This window comes from Xenopus laevis, chromosome 3L (genome assembly GCF_017654675.1).
Source record: "Xenopus laevis strain J_2021 chromosome 3L, Xenopus_laevis_v10.1, whole genome shotgun sequence".
Lineage (NCBI taxonomy): Eukaryota > Metazoa > Chordata > Amphibia > Anura > Pipidae > Xenopus > Xenopus laevis.
Window position 1 is genome coordinate 48,910,853 of NC_054375.1, and position 26,331 is coordinate 48,937,183.

A 26,331-nucleotide genomic window follows, 5' to 3' on the forward strand; every position below is an offset into this window, starting at 1 on the left:
TCCTGTGAGTGCCGCACTCTTCTTGATACTGTATTTTTCTTTTGCTGGCACCCAGGTATTACCATCGTTAATGCAGCACCATTGTTGTTCACATATTTATGTACTCAGGAATTTTTTTAATAAACTTGAGGAGACACTGCATTGTGGGTTATAAAAATGACAATTTGTGCCATGTTATTTGCATTTCTACATTGCACAGCTTTCAAAACTGAATCCTAAGGTCTTTAAATACAACACTTAGGGGCCGATTCATCAATAGTCGAATATCGAGGGTTAATTAACCCTCGATATTCGACTGGGAACTAAAATCGTTCGACTTTGAATATCGAAGTCGAACGATTTTGCGCAAATCCTGCGATCGATCGAAGGATTTTTCGTTCGATCGAACGATTAAATCCTTCGAATCGAACTATTCGAAGGATTTGAAAATCCTTCGAACAAAAAATCACAGGCAAGCCTATGGGGACCTTCCCCATAGGCTAACATTGACTTCGGTAGGTTTTATCTACCGAAGTAGGTGGTCGAAGTATTTTTTAAAGAGACAGTACTTCGATTATCGAATGGTCGAATATTCAAAAGATTTTTACTTCGAATCGTTCGAATCGTTCGAATTCGAACGAATTTAACCAATTCGATGGTCGAAGTACCCAAAAAATACTTCGAAATTCGAAGTTTTTTACATTCGAATTCTTCACTCGAATTTTGTAAATCTGCCCCTCTATTTTTTTTGCATAAAAGTACCTATAACACTTATTTCATGTTCTAGGACAATGCTCAAGACTTGACGGCCAAACTGTTGCTATTCGTGAACTATGGATAAATGACTACAAATATAGCTCAACATGTTTATTTATATATATTGGGGACACTAATGAAATGGTAGGACTTCCCAAATGGGTTTGAACTAAAAGAGGCTAACCATTGGTACTGTATATTGTATGGTAGCACTCAGCAAGCTATGATAAAATGGTTACTTTTTTATTGCTGCAATGATAAAGCACACATTTAGGTATAGAGATCATAAGATATGGCAATCTGCCCTACCACACAAATAGGGCAGAAATCACTATAATTAAAGATCTTTGCTGGTGTTTGCTCAAATATCAGCTGACTGTTTAGCTAAACCTGTGGATAGGTTGTCAATGCTTACTAGACCTGAGACCTGGCAATTTTATAGTACATTACTCTTCTTTTGCTCACTAAACCTAGTCTACACTGCAAAGTAGTCTAGTCTGCAAAGCTAATAGTTGCACATCTAGCTACAAACTAAGAAGAAAAATCGGCGCTGCAGGTGCTCCCATCACACCAAGAGCAGGCAACATAACAGAAAGAAAATATCTTAAAGAAGAGCTGAGAAAAACATCCATTGCATTTTTTTCTGTATGTGGTTAAAGTTAAGAGAGCATGACATAAACCATATGGGAAGTTCAAACATCTAGAAGAACCTCTGGCAAAATAACTATTTTCTTCATGGAAAAAAATTCCCTCCTACATATAATAATTTGTTTTTTCTGCCAGCACTTATTAAATTACAAATGTAAATAGATTAGAAACCTTCCTCCAACTAAAATATTACTAAAGTGTCAAGAGTTTCCTGGGGGGATAGGATATATGCCTTTTGCTGAACACATTTAGCAATTTAGTGGGGGTAAAAGGGCACTTCCAGAATATTCTGGTACATCATACAAAAGCTGTTGTTTATTTTATTGACCAGAAGCAATGATACTTTTTATACTCATTTAATTTATCTTTAAATATCTTGTTCATTAACAGAACATAAACAAATATAACATCCTTACTCTGTATAATTGCATGTACAACCTCATCTTTCCATAGATATCACTATTTACATACTGTAGTCTGTCCTTTTCAGCTGTTACATGTTTCTAATGGTATCAGTGTTTAGAGAAGCCCAATCATTTATAGGGTTGTATACATTTTACTGGAATTTTACTGAAATTGGAAGAGCGAGGGGCAGTAGTTAAATCATAAGTAAGTGGAATTTGGGATGGGATCCCAGCAGTATTTAATAGAGATAAGGATAATTCTGTATAAGGTACATGAATACATTGAAAATCACAACATATTTAATTGCCTTTATGAGGAGGTGAGCATGGACCTAGATTATGTGATGGCAGTGGACGTGATCTACTTAGACTTTGCTAAAGCATTTGATACAGTACATACCTTAGGTTTCCGCTTAGATTGAACAATATTGGCCTGGAAGATAATATTTGTAATTGGATGAAGAATTAGCTAAAGGATAGCTTACAAAGGTTGGTGGTTAATGAAACATTTTCTAATTTGACAAACGTTGTTATTGCAGTACTGCAGGGCTCTGTCCTTGGCCCTAAGGACTATCTTCATTCTTTGGCAAACTGGCAAATGAGGTTCAATGTTAATAAGTGCAAGGTAATGCACTTTGGTAGAAATAACATAACTGCAAGTTAAACACTAAATGACAATGTGTTGGGGATTTCCTTAATTGAGAAAGATCTGGGATTTTTGTAGATAACAAATTGTCCAATTCCAGGCAGTGGCATTGATTGGCTAAATCCTTGTGTCTGGCCGAACAGAATCCAAATCCTAATTTTCATATGTAAATTAGGGGAGGGAAGTGAAATCACTTGACTTTTCGTCACAAACAAGGAATCTAAAAAAATTTGCATATGCAAATTAGGATTCGGATTCATTTGGTATTTGGCCAAGGATTCGGGGAATTGGCCGAATACCTAATAGTGGTGCATCCCTAGTTTTCAGATCACCCCTATGGAAAAGCTGCTCCCAGTAACAACTGGTCCCTTGATATTACCAAGCGGATGCTGGTTCAGTTCAATTTTGTGTCATACATGAAGATGTGTAGCGGAAGTCCAGTATTCTTTGCCAATAAAAAGCAAACCACTAGAATGTTCAGTTATCATATTCCCCTGATTCTGCTGTTCTTTCTAGTGTCAAATCTGATTTCCTTTCTGGCATTAGAAGGACAATAATACACATTTCAGTTAAGGATCATTTTTGACATAATTTAAAAGAAAAAAATGTACTGGGAAAACACAGATTGTACTAGTCCTTGTTTACCCTCTAGGGCAAATTAACGGATTTGTTCGGCTGTAAAAATAGATTTGTGTTTGTGATGTCAAATAGTTTTGTAATAATTACATTTGCCGCTATTTAAGTATATAGAGGGTGGAAAGTAGTGTTCTTGAAATATAAACCGCAAGAACCTTTATAAAATATGTATCCCAAAATTTGGAAAACTGATAAAATACAAAATATAAGTTTATTGCACAAATATGTAACAGGCCCAACCCTTGCTGTTGACCTCCTGTCCCTATATAGATGTTTAGGTAGGACTTTGCTGTGAACGGCAAACATTGTACACACAGATTCGATGAAACTGAATGCTTGAAGCTAACACACCAATAATATACAATATCATGAGCTAAGGGGGGGCCATGACTTAAGGTTGGGCTTTCAAACATAGTCCAAAGGTTGCATCAGTTTTGGCCAAAGGTGCGTCTATTTCCATGTGATATTTTCAGCTTGTCAAAAAAATGGAATTACATTTAACAATAAGTAGGCAACTCGATTTTTTTATAGAAATAAAACTTGAAATTGAAAATCTGCCATCTCAGACCTGTCAAAGTCATGTTTAAGTAAATGGCAGAAGATATTGGGTCTGCGCTGGGTTTCATCAGATAATCTGAAAAATTCTGAGTTTTTTTATGTGTTATTTGATTAAAAATGTTTAACTAATCAACATGTTCTAAATGAGTATGGAAAGCTTTTTATGGAAATCCAAAAAATTGGCTGCAAAAGTCCTAACTTACTTTTTTGGGTAAGTGTTTTCTCCACACATTTTATTACATATGGAACATTCATTTTACAGTGGGCTCATGTGTAGGGCATTATATTAACTCTATTGTCTTTATTAAGGTTCCCTGGACATGTGTAATATAAACTGGTAACTTAAACCATTTGCAACAACATTTATAATAAAGACGTCCATACAGCTTTAAATTTCCCACCATATGCAAATCGACCTAAGCGCAAGATCACTAGCGAAGTTTCGCTAGGCACAAATGAATGCTAGCGCATCTTCGCTATGAAATGTTGGCACAGTAGAAGTAGCGCTAGCAAAAAGTCGCCAGCGGTCAACGCGCCGGATGAAACTTCACAGTTTGGTGAATTAGCGTATTCGTAGCGTATATGCGCCTGGCGAAGTGGTGCAATGGGTGCAAAGCAAATTCACCCGTTAGTGAATCTGTCCCCAATTTTGATATGCCGCTTGAATAAATGTGCCTTAACCTCACCACTGCAGCCACATTTTCAAGCAGTTTGCTTACTTACAAAATGACACACTTTGCCATTTTCCAATATACATACAGTACATTAGATTGTGGTTCTACAGTTATTTGTACAATTACATTTCTCTGGCTGATATTTGATATATTTTAAATAGAAGTGTAGCACCTATTTGGCTGTTTTTAGTCAAATAGCCACTAGCAGGGTAGAGCATTGGCTACATGCGACTTACACAACAAGGTCAGGGCCTTCGCCATGTGGAAGTGTTCCCTCTACGGTGTAGTACAACTACATCCCTCAGGTTACTGTGCATACAAACATACAAAAGATGGGCGCCAGGAGGTTCTTACATAAGCCCCTACATAAGTATGCTGAAAAGTTGCTTAGAATGACAACTTTGGAAGGATGTTTCCTTCTCCCAGTTTTTGGACAAGGACCCCTTTAATGTATATCTGCTTCTCAGTGGCTGTTCTTGTAGATTAGAAATTTGGATTGAGCAAGCAACTGAAAAAGTTGTAATGTTCATTTCAGAAATAGGTGTAGATTTCATTAAAAGCAAACACTGAGGAAAAATAATATGCGATATCTGTTCCCATGAGCTGGCTCACCCATGTGAAGACCAAAGCAATATTAAAATAGGTGCCAGCATATTTTTGTAGGGGATAAGGATTGTTTTATCAAAAAATCAGCTCTGTATTCTGTATATATATAGAGAGAAGCTATTGCTGACTGAACTAATCAAACAATGAGGATCAACAACTGTGTTTGTTTGGCTTGTATCACTAAATAGAAAAGTAAAGTTTGTTGTACCCTGCTGATGAACAGAACTGCCAAAAATCATACATTTCTGACATAGAACAGAGTGGGATGCAACACAAGGACAAAATGATCTGGGAGTCATGTTTTCTCAGAGACAGGCAGGGTATTTGTATATTAATCTAGATGTCGGAATTTTAGCAAGGACCTGAAAAGTATAACATTCTGTTCCTTTACGCAAGAGGGGCTCAGTAGAAAGATGGATGGAAACTTGGGATCAGACCTTGAAAAAGTTACTTGAAATGCTACTATTAGCCCCTGAAGTTAAACATCTGATTTTGGTTCAAAGTCAAGCAGAGAGTGTATCCCTGATTCATAAGAACCATTTCTCAACCCCTTAGGGTTGCAGTGTCAAGAATCCCCTTTTCTCATCTTGTTCCATTTTGAAGCAATGGATTGTGAGTCCCTCTGCTTTCCAGAGAATCTATGCACTACCCACTATGGAAAGCAAAAGGACTTCAAGTCCCACAATCAGGGCCGAAACTAGGGGCATGTAAAAGAGGCAACTGCCTAGGGCATAGTGAGGTAGGGGCACGACTGGTGGTGGGGCAGTGAGGTAGGGGTACAACTGGTGGAAAAGGAGGTAGCTAATAAGTGGTGGGTGTGAGCAAACTCCTGGCAGGGAGGAACTAAGTGCAGCTATGTGGGTTTTGTGCCTTGAAAATACAACTTAGGGGCTCCAGGGCTGGATTTAACTCTGGTGCACCCTAGGCCACTTGCACCCTATTGTCCCCCTGCTCGAACGCCCCCACCCGCACAGATCCCCCTCACCTACTCTCTGCTGATTGTGAACTGCCCACAAATCTGGGCCTGCTTAGTCCAGCATTAGCCCAGAATTATTTGCAACTTCCCCTTTACTCAGAGTCCTGCTCAAACTGAATTGATGCAAGAAATGTTTTTCGGGACAATGTAACTTAGTACAACATTCTGACACAGGAATGATATTGTAGAAGTCTCTGTCAAATTCACCCTGGCACTTTGCTGGCACCCATTTTCTGGCTGGCACCAGGGGTTCTCTATGGTGGTGAGGGTATCTCGGTGGGATCTGAGAACACACCAACAAGTAGTGCCATTAGAGAAACTATAACACTAACCTACACAAAACACAAACCAAGTAAACAATAAAGAATAAGGAAGTAGTGACCTTGTTCCAAGCTCTGCCAGAAATTAAAAGATTCACTTACTAAAAAACATGATCTGCTGTCATTTGTAATGACATTTAGGTAAAGTTGTTGTACCGTGTTATTACATTTACAAATCATTTTGAAACCAGTGATAATGTTTAAGGAATATATACTGCTAAGTTGCTTTGACTTAAAAAAAATGGTTTTGAAGTGGAGTTCCCCTTTAAGTTCCAGTACTAGCAAGGAAACTTATACAGTTACTGGTAGTGCAAGAACCTTGCAACAAGTATTGCAACTAGCCAGGGCTGGAATTAGAGGTAGACAGAAAAGGCATGTGCCTAGGGTGCAGTGTTGGGGGAGTGGGGGTGCTAGGACCCTGAGCACATGTATCAGCATCTGTGAGTGTCTAGGTGGGGAGAGCAACAGCAGAAAGCAGCGGTCAGTGATAAGGGGGTGAAAGAAGGAAAACAGGGACGGAGTGTGTGGAAGAGGAGATGTTGCCAAGGGGGGCGAGATGGGTCTGTGGGCATGCCTAGGGCAACAATTTATGTTTACCCAGCTCTGCAATTAGGGTAATTTGCTCATTTAAACAGCCAAATAACAGTAACCAGAAGCAGGCCCGGACTGGCAATCTGTGGGTTTGGGCAAATGCCGATGGGCTGCTGGTATTAAAATGTAAATGGCCTGCTCACCTAAAAATGCAAATTAGGTCTGTATTTAATATGTAAATGAGCCACTCGCTTTAAAAAGCTGTTGCATGAAGCAGCCTAGTCACTTCAAGTATGCCACACATTGGCCCTATGACACACATGGTAATTAAAGGGTGCATGGTCTAGCTGGGGGCACACAAAGGAAAATTTGGAATATACTGTAAGTATAGGGCCACTAGTCCATCTGATAGAATAGTTGTGATAGAAACTAAGATGAGATATTTGTTGCAAGGGCCAGTTCCAGCACATAGGGTTTATAATATTGCTGGAGATTATATGGTTATGGACATTTAAAATATCTATTAATAAACACTACTTCTAGTTAAGCTTGGGGTTGGAAATATATCATACTTTGCATGCACGTGAATAGATGGGCTGCTTTGATACTTTTGCCAGCAGGGGCGTAACTATAGAGGAAGCAGACCCTGCGGCTGCAGGGGGGCCCAGGAGGTATTGGGGGCCCCATATGGCCCAAAATAATGAGCAATTTCAACATATATTGGTAAAAAGGGGCAACCTCTGGATATGGTAGTGGCCCTAGAATTAATTTGCTGTGGGGCGCTGTAATATCTAGTTACACCACTGTTTGCCAGGGCTGCTTTTTCCTCCCAGTCCGGCCCTGAGTCCAGAAGTATTCATTTTGGGGGGTATAAACATTCCTTTAGCAGGCAATCACCCTCCACTTTAATTCTTTGGGAGATTCAGGCAAGACTACCCAGTGGAATTACACCCCTGGTTTAAGATGTAGGAGATAGGAGATGAACCTAATGGAAATACATCTCCCTTCAAACTCTTCTCCAGTTCACAGAAAGCAGTAATTTGGGAGACATTGACCCTTTTATTTTAATATATCCTGTCAATGCATCTCTCAAATGAGTTGTAATATTTCTTTTTACAAGAATACCTTTTTCAAAAACTCCCAACACATGCAGTTTGAATGGTCCCTAGAGTCCTACTGGTACTGTTCAAGGCAATACATCGACATAAATGGACAAAACATATCTGTAAGCTTCTGTCATTTTTATACAGAGGGCATGTGCTTAAAAATTATGTATTTATTTATTTCAAGCTGGCTGCTGTATTGTAGAACTCATTTAAAATGATTTGAATAGACAGACATGGCTCCAAAGCTTGTCCTTTTCCTCTTTATCTTTTTCCCGTTTTCCTTTTTAATAGTTTATTGGCTAGGGATTGTACAAATTAGGGCATGGATTGAGGTGGATGAGGCCTACATGGATTCTCCTAGCGTGTACAATGAAGACGTTAGAGGCAGTGGGGGACAAAATGCAGGTCTCTGTTCTCTGTTTTGGACCCTGCCCTGCACTTAGTAAATGATCCCCTATTTTTTTCTTAACAAATCTCTGTAGGGAAGCGCAAAAATGGATACTATGGTGCAGTACCCTTAAATTTGTATCTGGTGATACAAAAATCTGGTGAAATTGCCTACTCAGAGGTGGGCTGCTTTACCATCCTTGGTCTAACTTACCTGAAGGGTCTACAGCACATGCCAAGTTTTACGTAATTAACACAGCACAGTGTGTTGCACTTGGCAATTTAATATACAAATTTAAGGGTACTGCACCATAGTATACATTTTTGCGCTTCCCTACAGAGATTTGTTTTGTATTGGAGAGTCCAGCAGAGTGGACCAGTGAAGGGCGGATGCAATCAAGATTCTTTATACCAGTTGAAGATTTCACAATTTACGCGATTAATGAACTTTGTTTGTATTTTAGGCCTATTTTTTTCTTGTTACTTTACCTAGTAAAAAAAACATCATTCTTAAAAACAGGAAAATATATTTCTCATTGACTTAACTCCTCATAAGAAACATACTGTCAGTACTTCCTATCCATGTCCCTTAAAAACACATGATTATTGACAGTTCCAGCAGCTGTAGGATTTAGAGAATTGTAGTACATGGAAATGACCACAAGATGCCATTAGCAGGTTTATTTGCAAAATTAATATGTTGCATCATTTTTATCACAAGATGGCAGTATTCAATCATCTTATACTACGGGCATTATTTACTAAACTCCGAAAGCAAAAATAAGTAATTTTTTACTATAAAATCTGATTTTTCTGTATTCATTATACCCACGAAGATGGAAAAGTCCGAATCACAAAATCCGGCATCTCAGACCTGTCGAGGTTGCATATCAGTCAATAGGAGAAGTCCCAATGATTTTTTGATGTGCGCTGTGTTTCATGCAATACCCCGATGTCGGAGTTTTCAGGAAAAACTCATACAAAATCGGAGTTTTCGGTGGAAAATCCCAAAAAATTGTGAAATTCGTATTTTTTTCCACAAACCACATTTTCTGGAAAATCGAATAATAAATAAGCGGAAAAAACCCTTGCGGATGTAATCTGTAATTTTTGGCAGAACATGTTGAGATAAATACGGAGCTTGATAAATAACCCCCTACATGTTGCAATGCTTTGTAGCTCTCCTCAAAAATAGAAAGCTCTCTTACAAATTATTTGTACTAAACACAATAACATTGAGCTTTCATGCTGATATATTGACCCAAAAGAATGCCCTGAATTGTTAAAAACTATAACTAAATATATATAAAATAATATATACCTGTTCTTTTCTGAATATATGAAAACAAGGCAGTCAGCTTTCGGCAGTACTTATTAATAAGGGGCAGGCCAGGGAAGTCATGTAGTTAGCCCTGTCCTTTTTCCACCCTTCAGCCAAGGGAGTGGATCAAACCGTATAGTAGTAGAGCAGGCACTCAAAGAGCAATCTTCCAGACAGACGTGTAAAGAAATTTGTAGTTTATTAGGTACACAAGGACACCGTCTTACAAGTTTCGTATCTTACATTTAATCAGAGGTTGATTTATCCTTTATTCATCATTCCCATTACAATCAGTTCCTACCCTAGTGGAGCTCAGGGTCGGACTGGACATTGAGGGCCCACCGGGTTTCAAACCTCTGGGCCCCCCCCGCAAACATGCGCGAACTCTGGGTCCCCTGAGCGCATGCGTGAACTCCGGGCCCCCCATGTGCATGCACAAATGGTGGACAAATGCTGGTTTGTTGTCAGATCGGGGGAGGGGGACTGGGCCGACGAGGGCCCATGATGGCCCGGGGCCCACCAGGTTTATACCTGGTGTCCCGCCGGGCCAGTCCGACCCTGGTGGAGTTTGCAATCTAACATCCATACCATGCACACACTGGGGTCTATTTCATTGTTGGAGTGGGAGGACCGAGAGGAAACCCAAACCGGGAAGAACATACAAACTTCTGACAGTTAGTGACATTATTGAAATTAAAGCCAGAATCAATGCTAAACACTACATCACTGTGCTTCAAATATATACTTATAAATCTGATGTTTTGGTACATATGAAATAAAACTGGAGAATATGTGTAATATATTGCATAAGAGTAGACAAGTAAAGTTTTAAATAAAAGTTGGAAAGTGGTTATATATTACAAAAAGTTAACTTTTCAACAAAACATACATAATGAAGCCTTTACCAGAAAAGGAGGAACATTTACAACAATGAAGATTTCCCCTTTAAAACTACATCTAAACGTTTCCATTGAGCACAAGCAGCAATCAGATCCAAGGAATATGGATTGTGAATGCTTTTCCCATCATATCATAGCATCTGTTAATGAATTATGAATTTTGCTTTGCAGTTCACCATTCATCTCGGACTGTGCAGCTTCATCAGTAATAAGCTTAATAAAGCATATAAACTGCACAATGTAAAAGCAATGTGATTTGTAGGGCAGTGAGATGGGAAATGTAAGTTATAGAACTGAGTAAAAGGGGCAAGGAAGTTGTTACTTCCCAACATATTTTGTTCTAGTTGTAAAGCTGAAAAGGTATGAAGCCTGCTGTTAACGCTACTGATTAATCGGACACATCTGTAAAATGGCTGTATAATGAATAATTGGATCCCTTTTCTATCCTGGGTTGTGTGTGTTACACTGCAGTACAGTTACAGTCACACTAAAGTAAACACAAATCTTGTGTTAGTAATACTTGGGAACAAAAATTATATTGAGGGAAATATCGTGTGGTTTAGTAGGGTGCTCACAAGTGTGAGAGGGGTGCTGCCAGGTGAATGGTAATACTCATCAAGCATTCTACATTTTTCTACTAGAATCACCGGATGAACTATAATTGATTGCTCTGATATGGAACGAAATGGTGACTTCCCTTCATACGAATAAACAGGGCAGCCATCAGGGGGGGACAGGGGGGAGAGTTGTAGGGGGCCGAGGGTAAGGGGGGCTCCGGCCACGCCACACTTACTTGATTAGCCAGGCCCCCCATCTTTCTGAGAGCTGCTGACTTCGGGAAGGCATGGACGTTTAAGGGGCCCTGGACTCCAATTTTCTTATAATTGGGGGGGGCCTGGCCACCAATTTTGGCCACCAATGTTTTTTTCTCCTGTGGGGTCCTAGCCACCAATATTTTTTAATGGGGGGGCCCTGGCCACAAATGTTTTTTTATGGGGGGCCCTGACCACCAATATCTTTTTATTTTTTATTAACATGTGGGAACCCTAGCCACCAATATTTTTTTTGTTTAGGGTGGTGAGGAGGGCGGACCTGTAGGTGGGGCTTGTGGTGGGCGCAGCCCAGGGGGCCCAGGAAATTTTGTTGTACGGGGGCCCTGCGATTTCTGATGGTGGTCCTGCGAATAAACAAAAGTGATGCAGAAAAACCATTCAAATGCATAGATTGGAAAGGGAGCTTGTGTAGCTCAACAGTGCGACTCTGTAAGGTAAAGGTTCGATGAGATGGAACGATTGTGTGATTGTGTGTAGTACAAACTAACACCCAATGTAAGCACTGTGTGTATAGTTCAGTTATCCCCAACCAGTAGCTTGTGAGCAACATGTTGTTCTCCAACCCCTTGGATGTTGCTCCCAGTGGCCTCAAAAAGCAGATGCTTATTTTTGAATTCCAGGCTTGGAGGCAAGTTTTGGTTTCATAAAAGCCAGGTACACTGCCAAACAGAGCCATATAGGGGCTATCAAATGGCTAATCACAGCACTTATATGGCACCCCAAGAACATTTTTATGCTAGTGTTGCTCCCCAACTCCTTTTACATTTGAATGTTACTCGCAGGTTCAAAAGGTTGGGGATCCCTGGTATAGTTTAACAACAACCCAAGCACAGGTGCATTTAGGATTGTATCATATAGTAATGTGCGGGTCGACAAAAATTCAACCTACCGACCGAACCCTCCATTTATAGATCCGGCCTGACCCGGCCATCTGTGATATCATGAAAGGGGGCAGGGCAGGCGTGCGCCTATAAATGGAAGCTGTCTGAGCCAAAAAACGGCAGAGTAAGGTCCCGCTACCAGCAAAATGTGCATGGAAGTCTGTCTGGCTTGTCTGACCTACGGGTATTGTTCCAGCCTGCACATCACTTGTATTATCCCCCATACAGTTGGATACTCACAAAAGCTATTCTCAAATAGCCCCAAATATTGTTTCAAATAATATCAACTGAATGATGATACCCATACATTATTGAGGTTGCTCTGCATTCATCAGGAAAGTGCCGGTCCTGTGGGCACTTAATGGAGGGGACAGTGTGCAAACCTTGCAGCTTGCATCTGTGTTTTGTTATTTGCACCCTGCCCCACCATTTCTTAACTTACTCTATTGTCTCCATGGAAATTACTGACAGATCAGAAGTGCATACACATTTATTTCCACCCTCCTTTCCCTGCCAAAGTGTTATTGATTTTCATTTTCTCTTACTTGTTACCATTCCTTGTATTGGCTTTCTCTTCAATAGTTTCAATAACATGTAAGTTACAGAACAAATGTAGACTCACAGTCAAATGGTAATTATGAGCCTGTCTATAATTTTAAAAAAAAATTTGTAAACGATGCACACAAATTATTTTTTACAATCAGCTTTTATAAACTTTGTCCTGAGAGCAACAGGTGAGTTTGAGCCAACAGGAAAGTGTGTGTGTGTATACAAATATTTGTGTGATGGTGTGCATGTGCATGAGCACACAACTTACGTCAATTAGAGGGAGATTTGCAGAGAACACTTATTGCCTCCCCGGAATATTAGAACTAATGGTGAATGGCTATGTTTTTATACTTACCGGTAGCTTTGTTCTAAAGTATGGGGGGGCACTGACCAAATGTTGGACCTCAGGGGGGTCTTGAACTGAAAAACTCTGAAACCATTGTCTTAATGTGAATATTGTTTCAGACTTTACTGCAAAGTTGCAATAGGATAAGGATGGCCAGGTTTTGTTCGATTTGGTTCAAATTTGCCATTTTCTGGCCTCATTAGTCTTATATACCCATTTAAAGTGACCCCATATTGTAGTTAGGTCAGGATCAATTTTTTGACTATGTCTGCACTGGCCTGTATTGGAACTGGCTGGGTACCCCTGCTGGTTTATCCTACTGACCAAATATTACTGTTTTCACTAACAATTCTGGCCAAACAGCTGGATCTGTATGTGTGTGACCAGCACTAAAGCCCCTATACCAGTGCTCCCCAACCAGTAGCTCGTGAGCAACATGTTGCTCTCCAACCCCTTGGATGTTGCTCCCAGTGGCCTCAAAGCAGGAGCTTATATTTGAATTCCAGACTTGGAGGCAAGTTTTGGTTGTATAAAAACCAGGTGCACTGCCAAACAGAGCCTCAATGTAGGTTGACAATCCACATAGGGGCTACCAAATGGCCAATCACAGCACTTATTTGGCACCCCAAGAACATTTTTCATGCTAGCGTTGCTCCCCAACTCCTTTTACTTCTGAATATTGCTCACAGGTTCAAAAGTTTGGGGATCCCTGCCCTATACAATAGTGACTGTAAGTGAGTAACAAAGTGCATAGGTATGCTGTATCTCTTTATTCTTTGCCTGTGTTTCTATAAACATTCAGTTCAGGTTCATTTCAGTATGGGGGTGACATTTGTTCAGCCCTCCCTCATAACAAACTTTACAATAAATGAATATAGTATGTTATTTTCATAGTTGATTTATAGTTCCAAGAAAATTTAGAAAAACACCTATGCCACCCATATCTTTTTGGGATTTTAGAAATATATAACACAGAAGGATGGACCCACCTTGCTTTGGACCCCCTGAAAAAGAACAGGCCAGGGTTCTGGACTGTGGGGGAGATAATGCTGATGTGTGGGAGTTAAAGGGGGTTGTTCGCCTTTAAATTAACTTTTAGCATGATGTAGAGAGGGTTATTCTGACAATTTGCAATTGGTTTTTATTATGTGTGGTTTTTGAGTTAATTAACTTATTATTAAGCAGCTCTCCAGTTTGAAATTTCTAGCAACCATGCATGGATTTGAATAAGAGCCTAGAATGTGAATAGGAGAGGTCTGAAAAGAAAGATGAGTAATAAAAAGTAGCAATAACAATAAATGTGTAGCCTTGCGGAGCATTTGCGTTCAGATGGGGTCAGTGGCTTCCATTTGAAAAGCTGGAAAGAGTCAGAAGAAGAAGGCAAATAATTCCAAAAACTATAAAACAGAATAACTGAAGGCCAAACGAAAAGTTGCTAAGAATTAGCTATTCTATCACATACTAAAAATTAACTTAAAAGTGAACAACCCCTTTACAATGGTTTTCACAGGTGTTAGGGCTGCGTGCACCTTTTCACTTTTTCAGTTCAGTTGTTTTCAGATTGTTCTCCAGAAATAAAGACTTTTTTCAATTACTTTCCATTCTTTATTTTTTACCAAAATCAAAAGTGCGGATTCGGAACTGTTACAATTTTGCAACATTTAGTTGATACATTTCTCAGCAGCATCTCTGGAGTATTAGCAACTATTGTATCAATTCTAACAGCTGCCTGTAAGGGTGGTGGCAAATGGGTAGATTAGTCACCAATAGACGAATCTTCGCTACTGTGGGTGACTAATCTCCTCAAAATGCCTTCCCGTAGATAAGAATGCGAATCGCCAGCGAGATGGTATACGTATTGCTTCGGTTTTTCCGAGGTCGCCCAAAGTTGCCTCACAATAAAGCTTCGGAAAAGAAGTGACACACATGCCATCCCGCCACGATCCGCATTCTTTCCGGCGGGACGTCATTTCGAGGAGATTAGTCGCCCGCAGTACTGAAGATTTGTCGCTTGGCGACTAATCTCCCCATGTGCCAGCACGCTTATGAAGCTCAAGATTCTGCTCAGCAGGGACAAACATAAGAAATGTATCAATCAAATGTATCAATTTAGAACAGTTTAGAGCGTTGGCGACCCCTCTCCCAAAGTTGCTTTAGAAAGGTGAAAAATTAGATTTACACTTCAATATTAGAACGGGCACACAGAAAATAGAACGTAACTGGGAAAAGTCGTTATTTCTGGTGAACTATCTGAAACCAACTGAACTGAAAAAAAGTGCACTGTAAGCAATAAGGACACTGCCATTATTGCCTCGGAATCTAAGAAGTAATTAGATGATTTGTATATACACTAAGTACTTCATGGAATCCATGTCAAGCTGTACAGCGTTTTAAATCTGTGCTTTTTGACGTCTCAGCTGTTTCCCATCACAAGGTCTTGTTAGAATGTTGCGACGCTGATGAATTTGATGGGGTGTTACTAGGGTTTAGCTTTTGTATACGCACGCCTGGTATCTGCAGAGGTGGGTGCTGTAGTACAGCTCTCACTGATAACTGTCAGCTCCTCTCCCACTTACAGATGACTCACTAGGGGGAAAGGCATTCACTGCAGCAAGAGTGCACATGCTCACAGCTGTGTCCTCCACCAGAGAGAACTGACAATCCAGACACAAGCAACGCATTTCATTCATGCACTATTCCTATATGACTTCAGCAAGGACAGCAAAGAGTCAGTTGTGCTTAGCTTCCACTGTGGCCCATTTAACCTTTATTCTACGACTTTTTTTTTTTAATTTTAGTTGAAAAATGTGTTATGTAGCAATTAATTGTTTAACATGGTAGCATGCTATTAAAGGGTGGTTCACCTCTACGCTAACTATGTGTGTTATAGAATGGTCAATTCTTAGCAACTTATCAATTGGCCTTCATTTCCTTCTTATAGTTTTTTAATTATTTACCTTCTTCTTCTGATTCTTTCCAGCTTTCAAATGGGGGTCACTGATTCTATCTAAAAAAACAAATGCTCTGTAAGGCTACAAATGTATAGTTATTGCTACTTTTTATTACTCATCTTTATATTCAGGCCTCTCCTATGCATAGTCCAATCTCTTATTCAAATTGGTGCATGGTTGCTAGGGTAATTTGGACCCTAGCAACCACATTGCTGAAATTGCAAACTGAAGAGCTGATGAGTAAAAAGCAAAATATTTAAAAAACCCAGGGTCGGACTGGGTGGCCAGGGGCTGCTGTCACAGGGCCTCCTTTCCGGCAGTCCCCGGGGCCCCCTCCTGAAGTTACAAACTTTAAAAATGTATGTAAAATTAATTATGTTGCTTTTCTAAGCACTTTTGCAATTTACATTAATTTACATTAAGGGGCACATTTACTTTGCTCGAGTGAAGGAATAGAATAAAAAAAACTTCGAATTTCGAATGTTTTTTTGGCTACTTCGACCTTCGACTATGACTTAGACTTCGAATCGAATGTTTCGAACTAAAAATCATTCGAATATTCGACCAGTCAATAGTCAAAGTACTGTCTCTTTAAAAAAACTTCGACCCCCTACTTCGCCACCTAAAACCTACTGAGGTGCAATGTTAGCCTATGGGGAAGGTCCCCATATGCTTTCTAACAATTTTTTGGTCGAAGAAAAATAATTCGATCGATGGATTAAAATCCTTCTAATCGAACAATTTGAAGGATTTAATTGATTCGAAGTCGAAGGATTTACATTCAGCAGTCGAATATCGAGGGTTAATTAACCCTTGATATTCGACCATATGTAAATCTGCCCCTAAGTGTGTATCTATTTATTTTTTCAGTTACATGGCTATTCAAGCTTTTATTAACTGCTGCCAATATAATGACTTTTGTAACAACAACACCTGTTGTTCAGTTTCTCTGACTGCACAGTCAGAGAGAAAACAGAGAAGTGCTCTGATGTTGATCTGCTCAGGAAGGAGATGGGAAAGGTCTTCTGATCTATTTTCTAAGCACAGCATCATAAGAACACCTCTGCTTCCTCTGACTGTACAGTCACAAGAACTGACCAGCAGGGGGTGCTGTTATGGTGGTTTTAATAAAGCTGTGACTAATTTTAAACCCTGATTCTTTATTTGTTTCTGTTCCATATATCAGAAAATGTAATCCTGCCAGGTAAACCATAAAAATCCTCTCTTTTGAAAAACAAATGTCATCCTAATGATATTGAATGCAGCTATGACATTAAAGTGATTTTTTTAGTGGTGAGGGTTGGTGGCGGCAGTCAATGCAGCAGGTGTGTTTATGTGTTTGAACCCTCAGGTGAGGTTCTCTGGTGAATCCAAGGTACTCCAGTCTGACACTGATTGGAGAGTGCAACAATTGAAGCTAGAATTGAGGACAGCAGCATTTGTAGAGAAGAGGAATGGAGGAGAGGTGTATTTGAGACAAGGCAAGCTGAGATGAGGGTCAGTAGAAATTGGGGAAGGTGGGACTGGGGGACACCAGCCATTTTTATAGAAGAGAAATGGAGGAGAGGTATATTTGAGACAAGGCAATGAGAGATGAGGGTAATTAGAGATTGGGGAAGGTGGCACTGGGTAAGATAAATTGGTGAGAGGAACATTTATAGGGAAGTAGAATAGAGGGAAGGAGTTGTGGGCATATGCAGAATAGTGCTGAAATTTGAAATACCAATGGAATACATTTAGTCTGGCATTTCACTTCATAGTGCTAACACTCAAATTATGGCACCCAAGGTCCCATTTACACCATTTTAATATAATTCAATGCACAAATTGGCTTCTGTGATACAGGACCAGATTAAGTCCTTCCTGTGTGTGAATAGCATGCTGTTCAGATCTGCTTGACCCCTGCCTGTCTCTTGACACCTATCTTGACCTTTTGTGTGTATTCTCGTCAAGAACTACTACTAGTAGAACCAGGAGGCACAAGTTGTCATAACTCAAATCCTACAACACATGCCCATGTGGCTGAATGAAGTTAAGGTGGCTTCGTCCAGCACTTGGATCTGGTTCTTGTGTTGAGAGGACGTCACATTCCTACACCTATCATTTTGGCCTGGACCCACAAGCCTGTGATAGTTTTCTGAGCCAATGTTCAATACAGTTTCAATTGCAGTCCTTCCACTTGGTGAGTTCTTTGATGGTGTACATTATCATTTACTGATGAAGATTTTGCCTGAACCTTTCCTGTATTGGGAAAAGGAGATCTTCTAGTGGATAATTCTATTTCCTCCTTCTCCATCTCTAACAAGGTTTTTGATGCTCCTCTATGCATTTGTCAGGAGTCTTGCTTTATAAATATAGCCATAGAGTTTTGCAACTTGGCAGCTGTGATAGGGTAAAACAATGACACTCTTGTTGCTGCCTTTCGGCAAGGACTTTTTTCAAGTATCTGAAGAATGAACTAACTTCTTAGGACTTGCCTCGGGTTTTATAATATCTGGTGGGCCTTTTATAACATTGACACTTAGCTGTGTAAACACAATTTGTGAAGGACTGTTCTCATAGGACGGACATTCATTTGCCATATGTTTAGCCTCTTGCTCTTACTTCCTCTGCTGCCTTTAAGCTTCATACTCCCTGGCCTACTGAAAAGCTGTCCTCGTGGTTAGGGCTTCTAGCTTATGTTTCTTTTTACTCAAAGTCTGTTTCCTTTTAAACCTTTTTGTAGTGTTAGTAAGTTGGAAACTTTATAGAAGCATTGTATTCCTTGTACTCTGCCTTATTCTGTGGTCATTCACACACTTGATGGCAGATTTTTTTTCCTGGATTTATTAGCACATATGCTTCAATTGGAAGGTTTTGCTGCCAATTTGGCATCTTTTATTGGCAGCCATATCTGTAGAAATAAGTCAAATCAACTGGACTTGCTGTGTTTTTTCCCTTGAAGACATTTCACCTAACTGGCTTTCTCAATTCAAAATAACTTGTAAATGAGATCTTTTTTCGGGAATACATCCTCTGGAATGTTGCTCCAATCAGCATAATCTGTTTATCATAATCTGCAAGGATGTCATGAAGTTAGGTGTTGCTTGTATTAGCATCATTGGAGCTTTGAGGGAGAGGTGTCAAAACAGCATTGTATGTGGCAGTCCGTAGATGTCTCCCCCCCCCCATGCTGGTGAAACATCTTCAAAGGAAAAAACACAGCAAGTACAGTTGTTTTGACTTATTTCTACAGCTATAACATGATCTAGATGAATGAGAATCTTCACAAACATATTGTCAGCCATGTTTTTTTAACTTTACACCCTACCCTACACCTGTATGCATGACTTGCACCTCAACCTTGGAAACAGAGCTTCCTGTCTTTGGCAGTGCTGTATTCAGGGGGAACTGTTCGTGGGCATACCCTTAGATACCTACTAGCTTGCAGGTCCTTTAAACATACAAGTCAGGGAACAGCAACAGGCAAATGTTTCTATAGAGCCCTGTATTGCTTCTGTATTGGGCCTCTGTGTACTTGAAATGCAAGGGCCTATTTTGAATCCCAGCCGAGACCTGGTTGGGAGCATTGGTGGCAGACACATGGGAAACTTATATTGTGAAGGTTATTTGCAATTGGCTCTAAAACTGGAGGCAAAGCTCATTATAAGGGCAGCCTTTAGTATGCATGATTCAGATCTGAAAGGAGGAGGAGCAGCATGTGATGTCAGTCAAGGCTTCCAAGCTCAGGCCCGGATGTGTGGCGAGGCCACAAAGGCCCAGGCCCAGGGCTGCAAGTTGGTAGGGGCGGCATGCCACCCAGCCGCTTGCTGAGGAGCACTGTGGACGCACAGCTCAGCAGTGTTCAGGCAAGCCTGCTCTCGCTAGAGCGATTCGAGTGGCAGGTGCTAGAACTGAGCGGCCCAGTGCTAGGACCGCACGGCCTAGGGGCGCCCGCCGCTGAAATCTGGCCCTGGCCAAGCTTCAGCAAAACTTCAAGCCCCGATATAAAGGTTGTCATTTACAAAGTAATAATTGCAAGCATAGAATTACAAATACTAAAATATCTCATTATACCAAACAACAGAGGTTCCTCAGTGCTTTTAGTGTTAAAGGAATTGTTCAGTATAAAAATAAAACTGGGTAAATAGATAGTTAGTTAGCCAAAAATGTAATGTATAAATGCTGGAGTGACTGAATGTCTAACAGCTTTCATGGTTCTCATGATTGGTTACCAGGCAGCAACTAATCAGTGACTTGAGGGGGGCCACATGGGTCATAACTGTTTTTTTATTTTGCACAGCTTATCTGATTATCCAGTTTTAATTTTTACACTGAACTGTTCCTTTAAATTGCCACACAGGGCTGCTTATAAATGCTGGCTAAAAATCAGCCTTTGAACTGGCCTCTGCACGCTGCTTGTCTCTGCACCCACAGGCACTGCGTCTGAGTAAAACGGCATTCCGCGTTTAAATTGGCTGTGTGCCTGCGAGTGCAGAGACAGGAGCAGACAAAGGCCAGCAGATCGGTTGATTCTTGGTCTGCGTTTATATTCAGGCCGAGAATGAGCTCCGTGTTGCACTGTCCTAAATCTGGAGTGCATTTTTGTGCTTTTATAAATAAGATTGTAAATGAGCCCTACTGGGATATAGAAGGAATGCATGCTAGACATGCACGTGGAGAAAGGAGGAACAGAAGGGGCAGGTATCAGCACAAAGCCAACAAAGGATTTCAACTGTCCCTATATACCATTATATGTGAGTAATCAATCTTCCCTCTAGTTCCTTCTAAATTAGGGTGGTGGCACACAAAGAGACTTAGTCACCTTCGATAAATATTTGCTACTGTGGACGACTAATCTCCCCGAAATGCCTTTCCACTGGCAAGAATGTGAATCGCCGGATGTATCACTTCGGTTTCCCAAAGACGCCCGAAGTTTCCTTGTGAGGCAACTTTAGACGACTTCGGAAAATAGAGGCGAAACTTATGCCATCTTGCCGGCAATTCACATTCTTGCCTGTGGGAAGGCATATCGGGGAGATTAGACGTCCGCAGTATCAAAGATTTATCACAGGCGACTGAATCTCCCCATGTGCTACCACCCTTATGTGCGCAAAAACATCTTTTGGGCATGCATTTTAAACTTGGATGTGCATTTTTAAAACCTATGGGGTATATTTATCAAAGAGTGAAGTTAATAGTGAAGTTCCGCCACTAGAGTGAAATTCCGCCTCTTTCCATTCATTTCTATGGGATTTTTAAAGGCGTATTTATCAAAGGGTGAACTTTCACTTTCACCTATTGACAAATATGCCTTTCAAAATCCCATAGAAATGAATTGTGAGCTGCGGAATTTCACTCTTGTGGCGGAACTTCACTCTTTGATAAATTTACCCCCTTGTGCTCAGGGTCAAAATAAATGCAAAAGTTTGTGTTTTCAAACAAAATTCTTTGTGCACACCACATTTTGTGCTGACCTCAAAAACACACAGCTAAAATCACCTTGCTCACCTCAGCAACACCTTTTATTTTCAGATTGTAAGCTCTTCACCTTTTGTATTGGTTACTGGTCAAGTCACTATGTAAGTAATTCTATATGCTGTTGTATAAACCCATTTATTGTACAGTGCCATGGCATATACTTGATCTCTAAAAGTACGTTAATGTTTATAATAATAATTAATTACTATTACTTGCTGCTGAAACAACTGTCTTTTTTTTTACCGGATTCAGTATTAGGAATAAGTGGAAACGAATGTCTCTCACCCTGTTATGTGTTTGAGGTACTAGAACCAACTGCCTCTCACTGCATCATGTTATATACAGGTATTCAGAAAGTTCTTTCCCTGTAGTATTAAAACGGTACCCTGTTCTTGATCCCAACTATGATATAATTAATCCTTTGGAAGCAAACTAAACTATTGGGTATGTATGAGTAATGTTCTTTTTCTAAATCCCTTGTGTATTTAATGTTAACATGATTTTCTAGTAGACTTAAGGTATGAAGATCCAAATTATGGAAAGATCTGTTATCCAGAAAACCCCAGGCCCTGAGCATTATGGATAACAGGTCCCATACCTGTACTTTATTCGGTATTCAGTAGCCATTGTGCTCAGTGTATGTAAACTTTATTTCATCGATGTGGTGACCATAATACGTTAAAGGGATTCTGTCATGATTTTTATGATGTATTTTTTATTTCTAAATTACACTGTTTACACTGCAAATAAGTCACTCAATATAAAATGTAATTTCTGACCAGCAAATGTATTTTTTTAGTTGTATTAGTTGTCTGTAGGCAGCCATCTCAGGTCATTTTACCTGGTCATGTGCTTTCAGAAAGAGCCAGCACAAGAAGGGAACTGCTTTCTGGCAGGCTGTTGTTTCTCCAACTGAATGTAACTGAATGTGTCGCAGTGGGACCTGGATTTTACTATTGAGTGCTGTTCTTGGATCTACAAGGGAGCTGTTATCTTGTGATAGGGAGCTGCTATGTGGTTACCTTCCCATTGTTCTATTGTTAGGCTGCTGGGGGGGAGGAAGGGAGAGGGTTCCACCTGGCCGGTAAAAATGATGCTTGATGCCAATAAGGATATAGGAAGGCCAGTATTTTTTTCCAGAAAAGGTGGCAACCCTAGATATCACTCCAACTTGCAGTACAACAGTAAGTGACTGAAGTTTATCAGAGCACAAGTAACATGGCTGGGGGCAGCTGGGAAACTGACAATATGTCTAGCCCTATGCCAAAACTAAGTATAAAAAAAAATCTGTTTGCTCTTTTGAGAAATGGATTTCAGTGCAGTAGTCTATCTGCTGGAGCAGCTCTATTTACTGATGTGTTTTGAAAAGAACATATTTTCCCATGACAGTATCCCTTCAGTTCAGGAAATCCACGCACTGCCCCTACTTTACTCATGAATGACAGAACACTTCCAGTAAAACGCCACACCATCCACTGAACAGAAACTCAATCGCACCGCAACGTCACAGTAAACGGGGCGGGGACTGTGGCATCTACTGGGAGGCGAATGCGTGACGTCACATGCGCGGACACGAGCAATTATTCTCCTTTGCCGCCCGTGCCCGCTTTCGGGACTGCGCTGCGTGAGCGCGCCCGCCTGCCTCTTTGAAGGCGAGAGAGCGGTAACTGCAGAGGCTGCCCCCGTCGGCGGCACCCATGGGAGGGTGTGTGGGCACTCACCACGACTCCTCGGGAAGCCTGAACGAGAACTCAGACGGGACCGGAGGTGGGTGAAAAAAGAAGAGATGGGGGAGGTTGATTGGAAGGGAGAGTGGGGGAGGAGGAGGAGGGGAGATAGGGAGAGATCCGCTGCTCTTTTGTCTCATATTGGCCCGATACACAGAATCACCCCCTGCGGGGGGCACTACCAATCTGCTTTTCCGCTTAACCCCCCTACTGATGGGCAAGGTGGTAGCACCCACCATTCCCGAAGGGCCCTTACTGGCTCAGCTTGGGATGCCAGCTACCCCTTATGGGTTGGTAAGTGCACACAGTAACCCACATGAAAGGACCTGACTTGCTGTCAGCTTTTCTTCATTTTGTCCCAGCTTGTTTCTAATAACATCCCCTTCAACTATTGCTACTAGTGATCAGCTACTTGTGTATGGGAACTATGTGACACAATATGCAGGTTTCATTATTATTGAATTATTCTGGGAGATAGAATTCAGTGGGTGCACAAAAAAAAAATCCCATATAAGTGTAATAAACTTGCCTTTTAGATATGCTATCTGTTTGATATGCTACATACCACTCACAGGCCTTTTATTCATTTAAATGTGACGTATACCCAAAAATATATATATTTTTTTCCCCCTAATGAAAGAAATTGTCATTCTGAGCAACTCTCCGGTTTCTACGTTCATTGCAACTTTTTAAAGTTATTCACAACTATTACTTTTAGGGCGTTATCAGTCTGTCTCCTTCTGTTCTCTGCCCTGGGGCAATCTGACCAGAGTCTGACTGGCCCACCGGGATACCAGGAAAAGACCCGGTGAGCCCAGGTGTCAGTGGGCCCTTGTGCTGCTAAACATTTGGCCTATTTCTTGGTCATTCCCTATTTCTCTGAGAAAAAGAGGCTAAATAGATGGAATAATCGATTATAATATGAAAAGAGACTATTAGAATAGAGTTTGAGTGAGGAGAGGAAGAATAATAGTACTGACAGTGCCCCTGGTCTAAGATTTTTTGGTGGGCCCCTGGTCTAAGGGTTTTAGGTGGGCCCCTGGTGTCCCAGTCCAACGCTGAATCTGACTTATGAAGCAATGTAGCAGAAGCCAACTGATGTGAAAGAAGCACGGCTGACTTATGCTACATTGTGGGATTGCCAAAAAAGGTCAGACCGATAATGCTTTTTACAAATAATATTGTCGTTTTGGGTCTAATATCGGCACAACAAAATATATCTTGACATTGCCTACGTTTGAAAGAGAAGTGGTTGCAGTTAATAGATTAGTTAGTCCTTCCTTCTGTGCATTATGTATAGGAAGAAAGCATGCTGGCACAATATTCTGCATTTTATGGCTTCAGCCCTCCAGTTGTTTGAAGTACAACTCTTCATGATTGTGAAGGGATGCTGGGTGTTCTAGTGAAAGTCACAAGGCCGCCACGTTAGATACCCCCTCGCCCAAAGGAAAGCTAGCTCTGTGTACGCTACTAATGAAATTCAGATTGTCCAGCTGGGTAACTTGACTCTACGAGGGCCTGCTGAGATCAATAGGACAGTTATTGTCAAACATCACTGTCGGAAGAAGAATAAAACTAACCTTAAACCGCCTGTGTCCTGCTGCCGCCCAACTGTGGCTTTTAAAACTCCAGCAGTAAAATAAGCTTGCCAAGGGTACATTTAGCGATATAAAGGTTGCACGGCTATTTCTAATGCCTGTATTACTTGGGGGAAGTAGCGCCCGGATGCGTGGCCGTGTTTTCATTTGACAGGATTTATTTCTAGACTGTATATTGCTCTGGGCTTGTCAGCTGGCAGATTGGCTGAACGTTGCCATGAGAGTTATATAATAAATGTAGCTGTCAGTATTCTCCATTTTTTAACCTTGTACTCTGTCCTTGCTGGCTTTTGGATCCACTTTCACTTTGATAAAGGCTTTAATTCATTCTGACACAGATGTGAAAGCGTAGCACATAGAGAAGCTGACCCGCTGTAAGGCAGATATTCCTTGAACTTGGTAAATAGACATCTCCTGTGTCTGACAGCTGTGTCAGTCTCCTGCTGATCTATGCACCACCGGCCCAGTGCAGCCTCCTACATCTGCTAGTCTGGCACCCACATGCTCTGCTTTTGATGCATTTCACTCCCACCCTTCAATGGCACAAGCTTGATTTGTCACTTTAATTACTCCAGCAAGCATACGTGCCACCAACTGTCCAGGATTGTTAAGGGCAGATGGGGAAATACAATAGCTGGCATATGTTTTTGTGAACTAATGTTCTTTGTTAGACTTGGACTGGTCCTTCAATGCATTTCATCCCACCAGCTTCAGAGAACTGCTCCATGGCTGAATGTGGCCCATACATATATATATAAAAGCATAAGAACAGCCACTTATAGTAAAATAACTCACAAAAGTAGAATAGTGACCCAGGTGCTCCTGCCCCAGGCCCTCCGCTCAGGGGAGCAGACAATCCTTATACAACGTAAGAGAGGTTTAGGGCACTCTAGGAAGCCGCATATAGATCAGACCAAAAAATGTTGGTTTAATAAGTAAAAAAAAAAATCTTTATTTAAACAATCATCTCAAGCCTTACACGTTTTGTGTCCCTAAGACACTTAATCATAGGCTGCAGAATGTGGCCCATTGCATGCCTGATAAATTGCTTTAAATATACTCGTTGTATATTCAATTAAACTCTGTAAATTGTCTGACTGCTTAAAAAAAAAAAAGTAAGGCACCCATGCATTATGCTTTAAAGAGGGGATTTCCAACCTGTGGGTTTCCAGCTGTTGCTCAAATACAACATTTAATGTCATCTGACTATTGCTGGTTGAAGAGCAGCTGCAGCACTGTAGATTTTGTAAATGTATGCCCAACAATTACATTTTGTCTCATAAAAGTAATTCCAAGCAACAATCCAGTATACATGTATTAAAAATATATTCTGTAAATGTAACCGCTCCTGAAAGCAGTATTTTCCTGTCTCATACTATTCTCCAGCTTTAAAGAGGTTGTTTACCTTCCAAACACTTTTTCAGTTCAGTTGTTATCAGATTTTCCCCCCCAAAAAAAGATTTTTTTTTCAGTTGCTTCCCATCTTTTATGTTTTAACGTTTTCCAATAATTTAAGTTTTAAATTGAATGATCCTGCCT

The 26,331-nt window shown here is 40.7% G+C and overlaps 1 protein-coding gene across 1 annotated transcript in view; it reads left to right on the forward strand.

Moving 5' to 3' along the window:
• Positions 1 to 23,043: 23,043 nt before the first annotated feature.
• Positions 23,044 to 26,331, forward strand: part of ubtd2.L (ubiquitin domain containing 2 L homeolog) — a 63,231-nt gene continuing 59,943 nt past the window's right edge. The window contains exon 1 of the mRNA XM_018252159.2: positions 23,044 to 23,234. Within this exon, the coding sequence (XP_018107648.1) occupies positions 23,165 to 23,234 (70 nt within the window). The 5' untranslated portion in view covers positions 23,044 to 23,164. The remainder of the gene's footprint in view (positions 23,235 to 26,331) is intronic.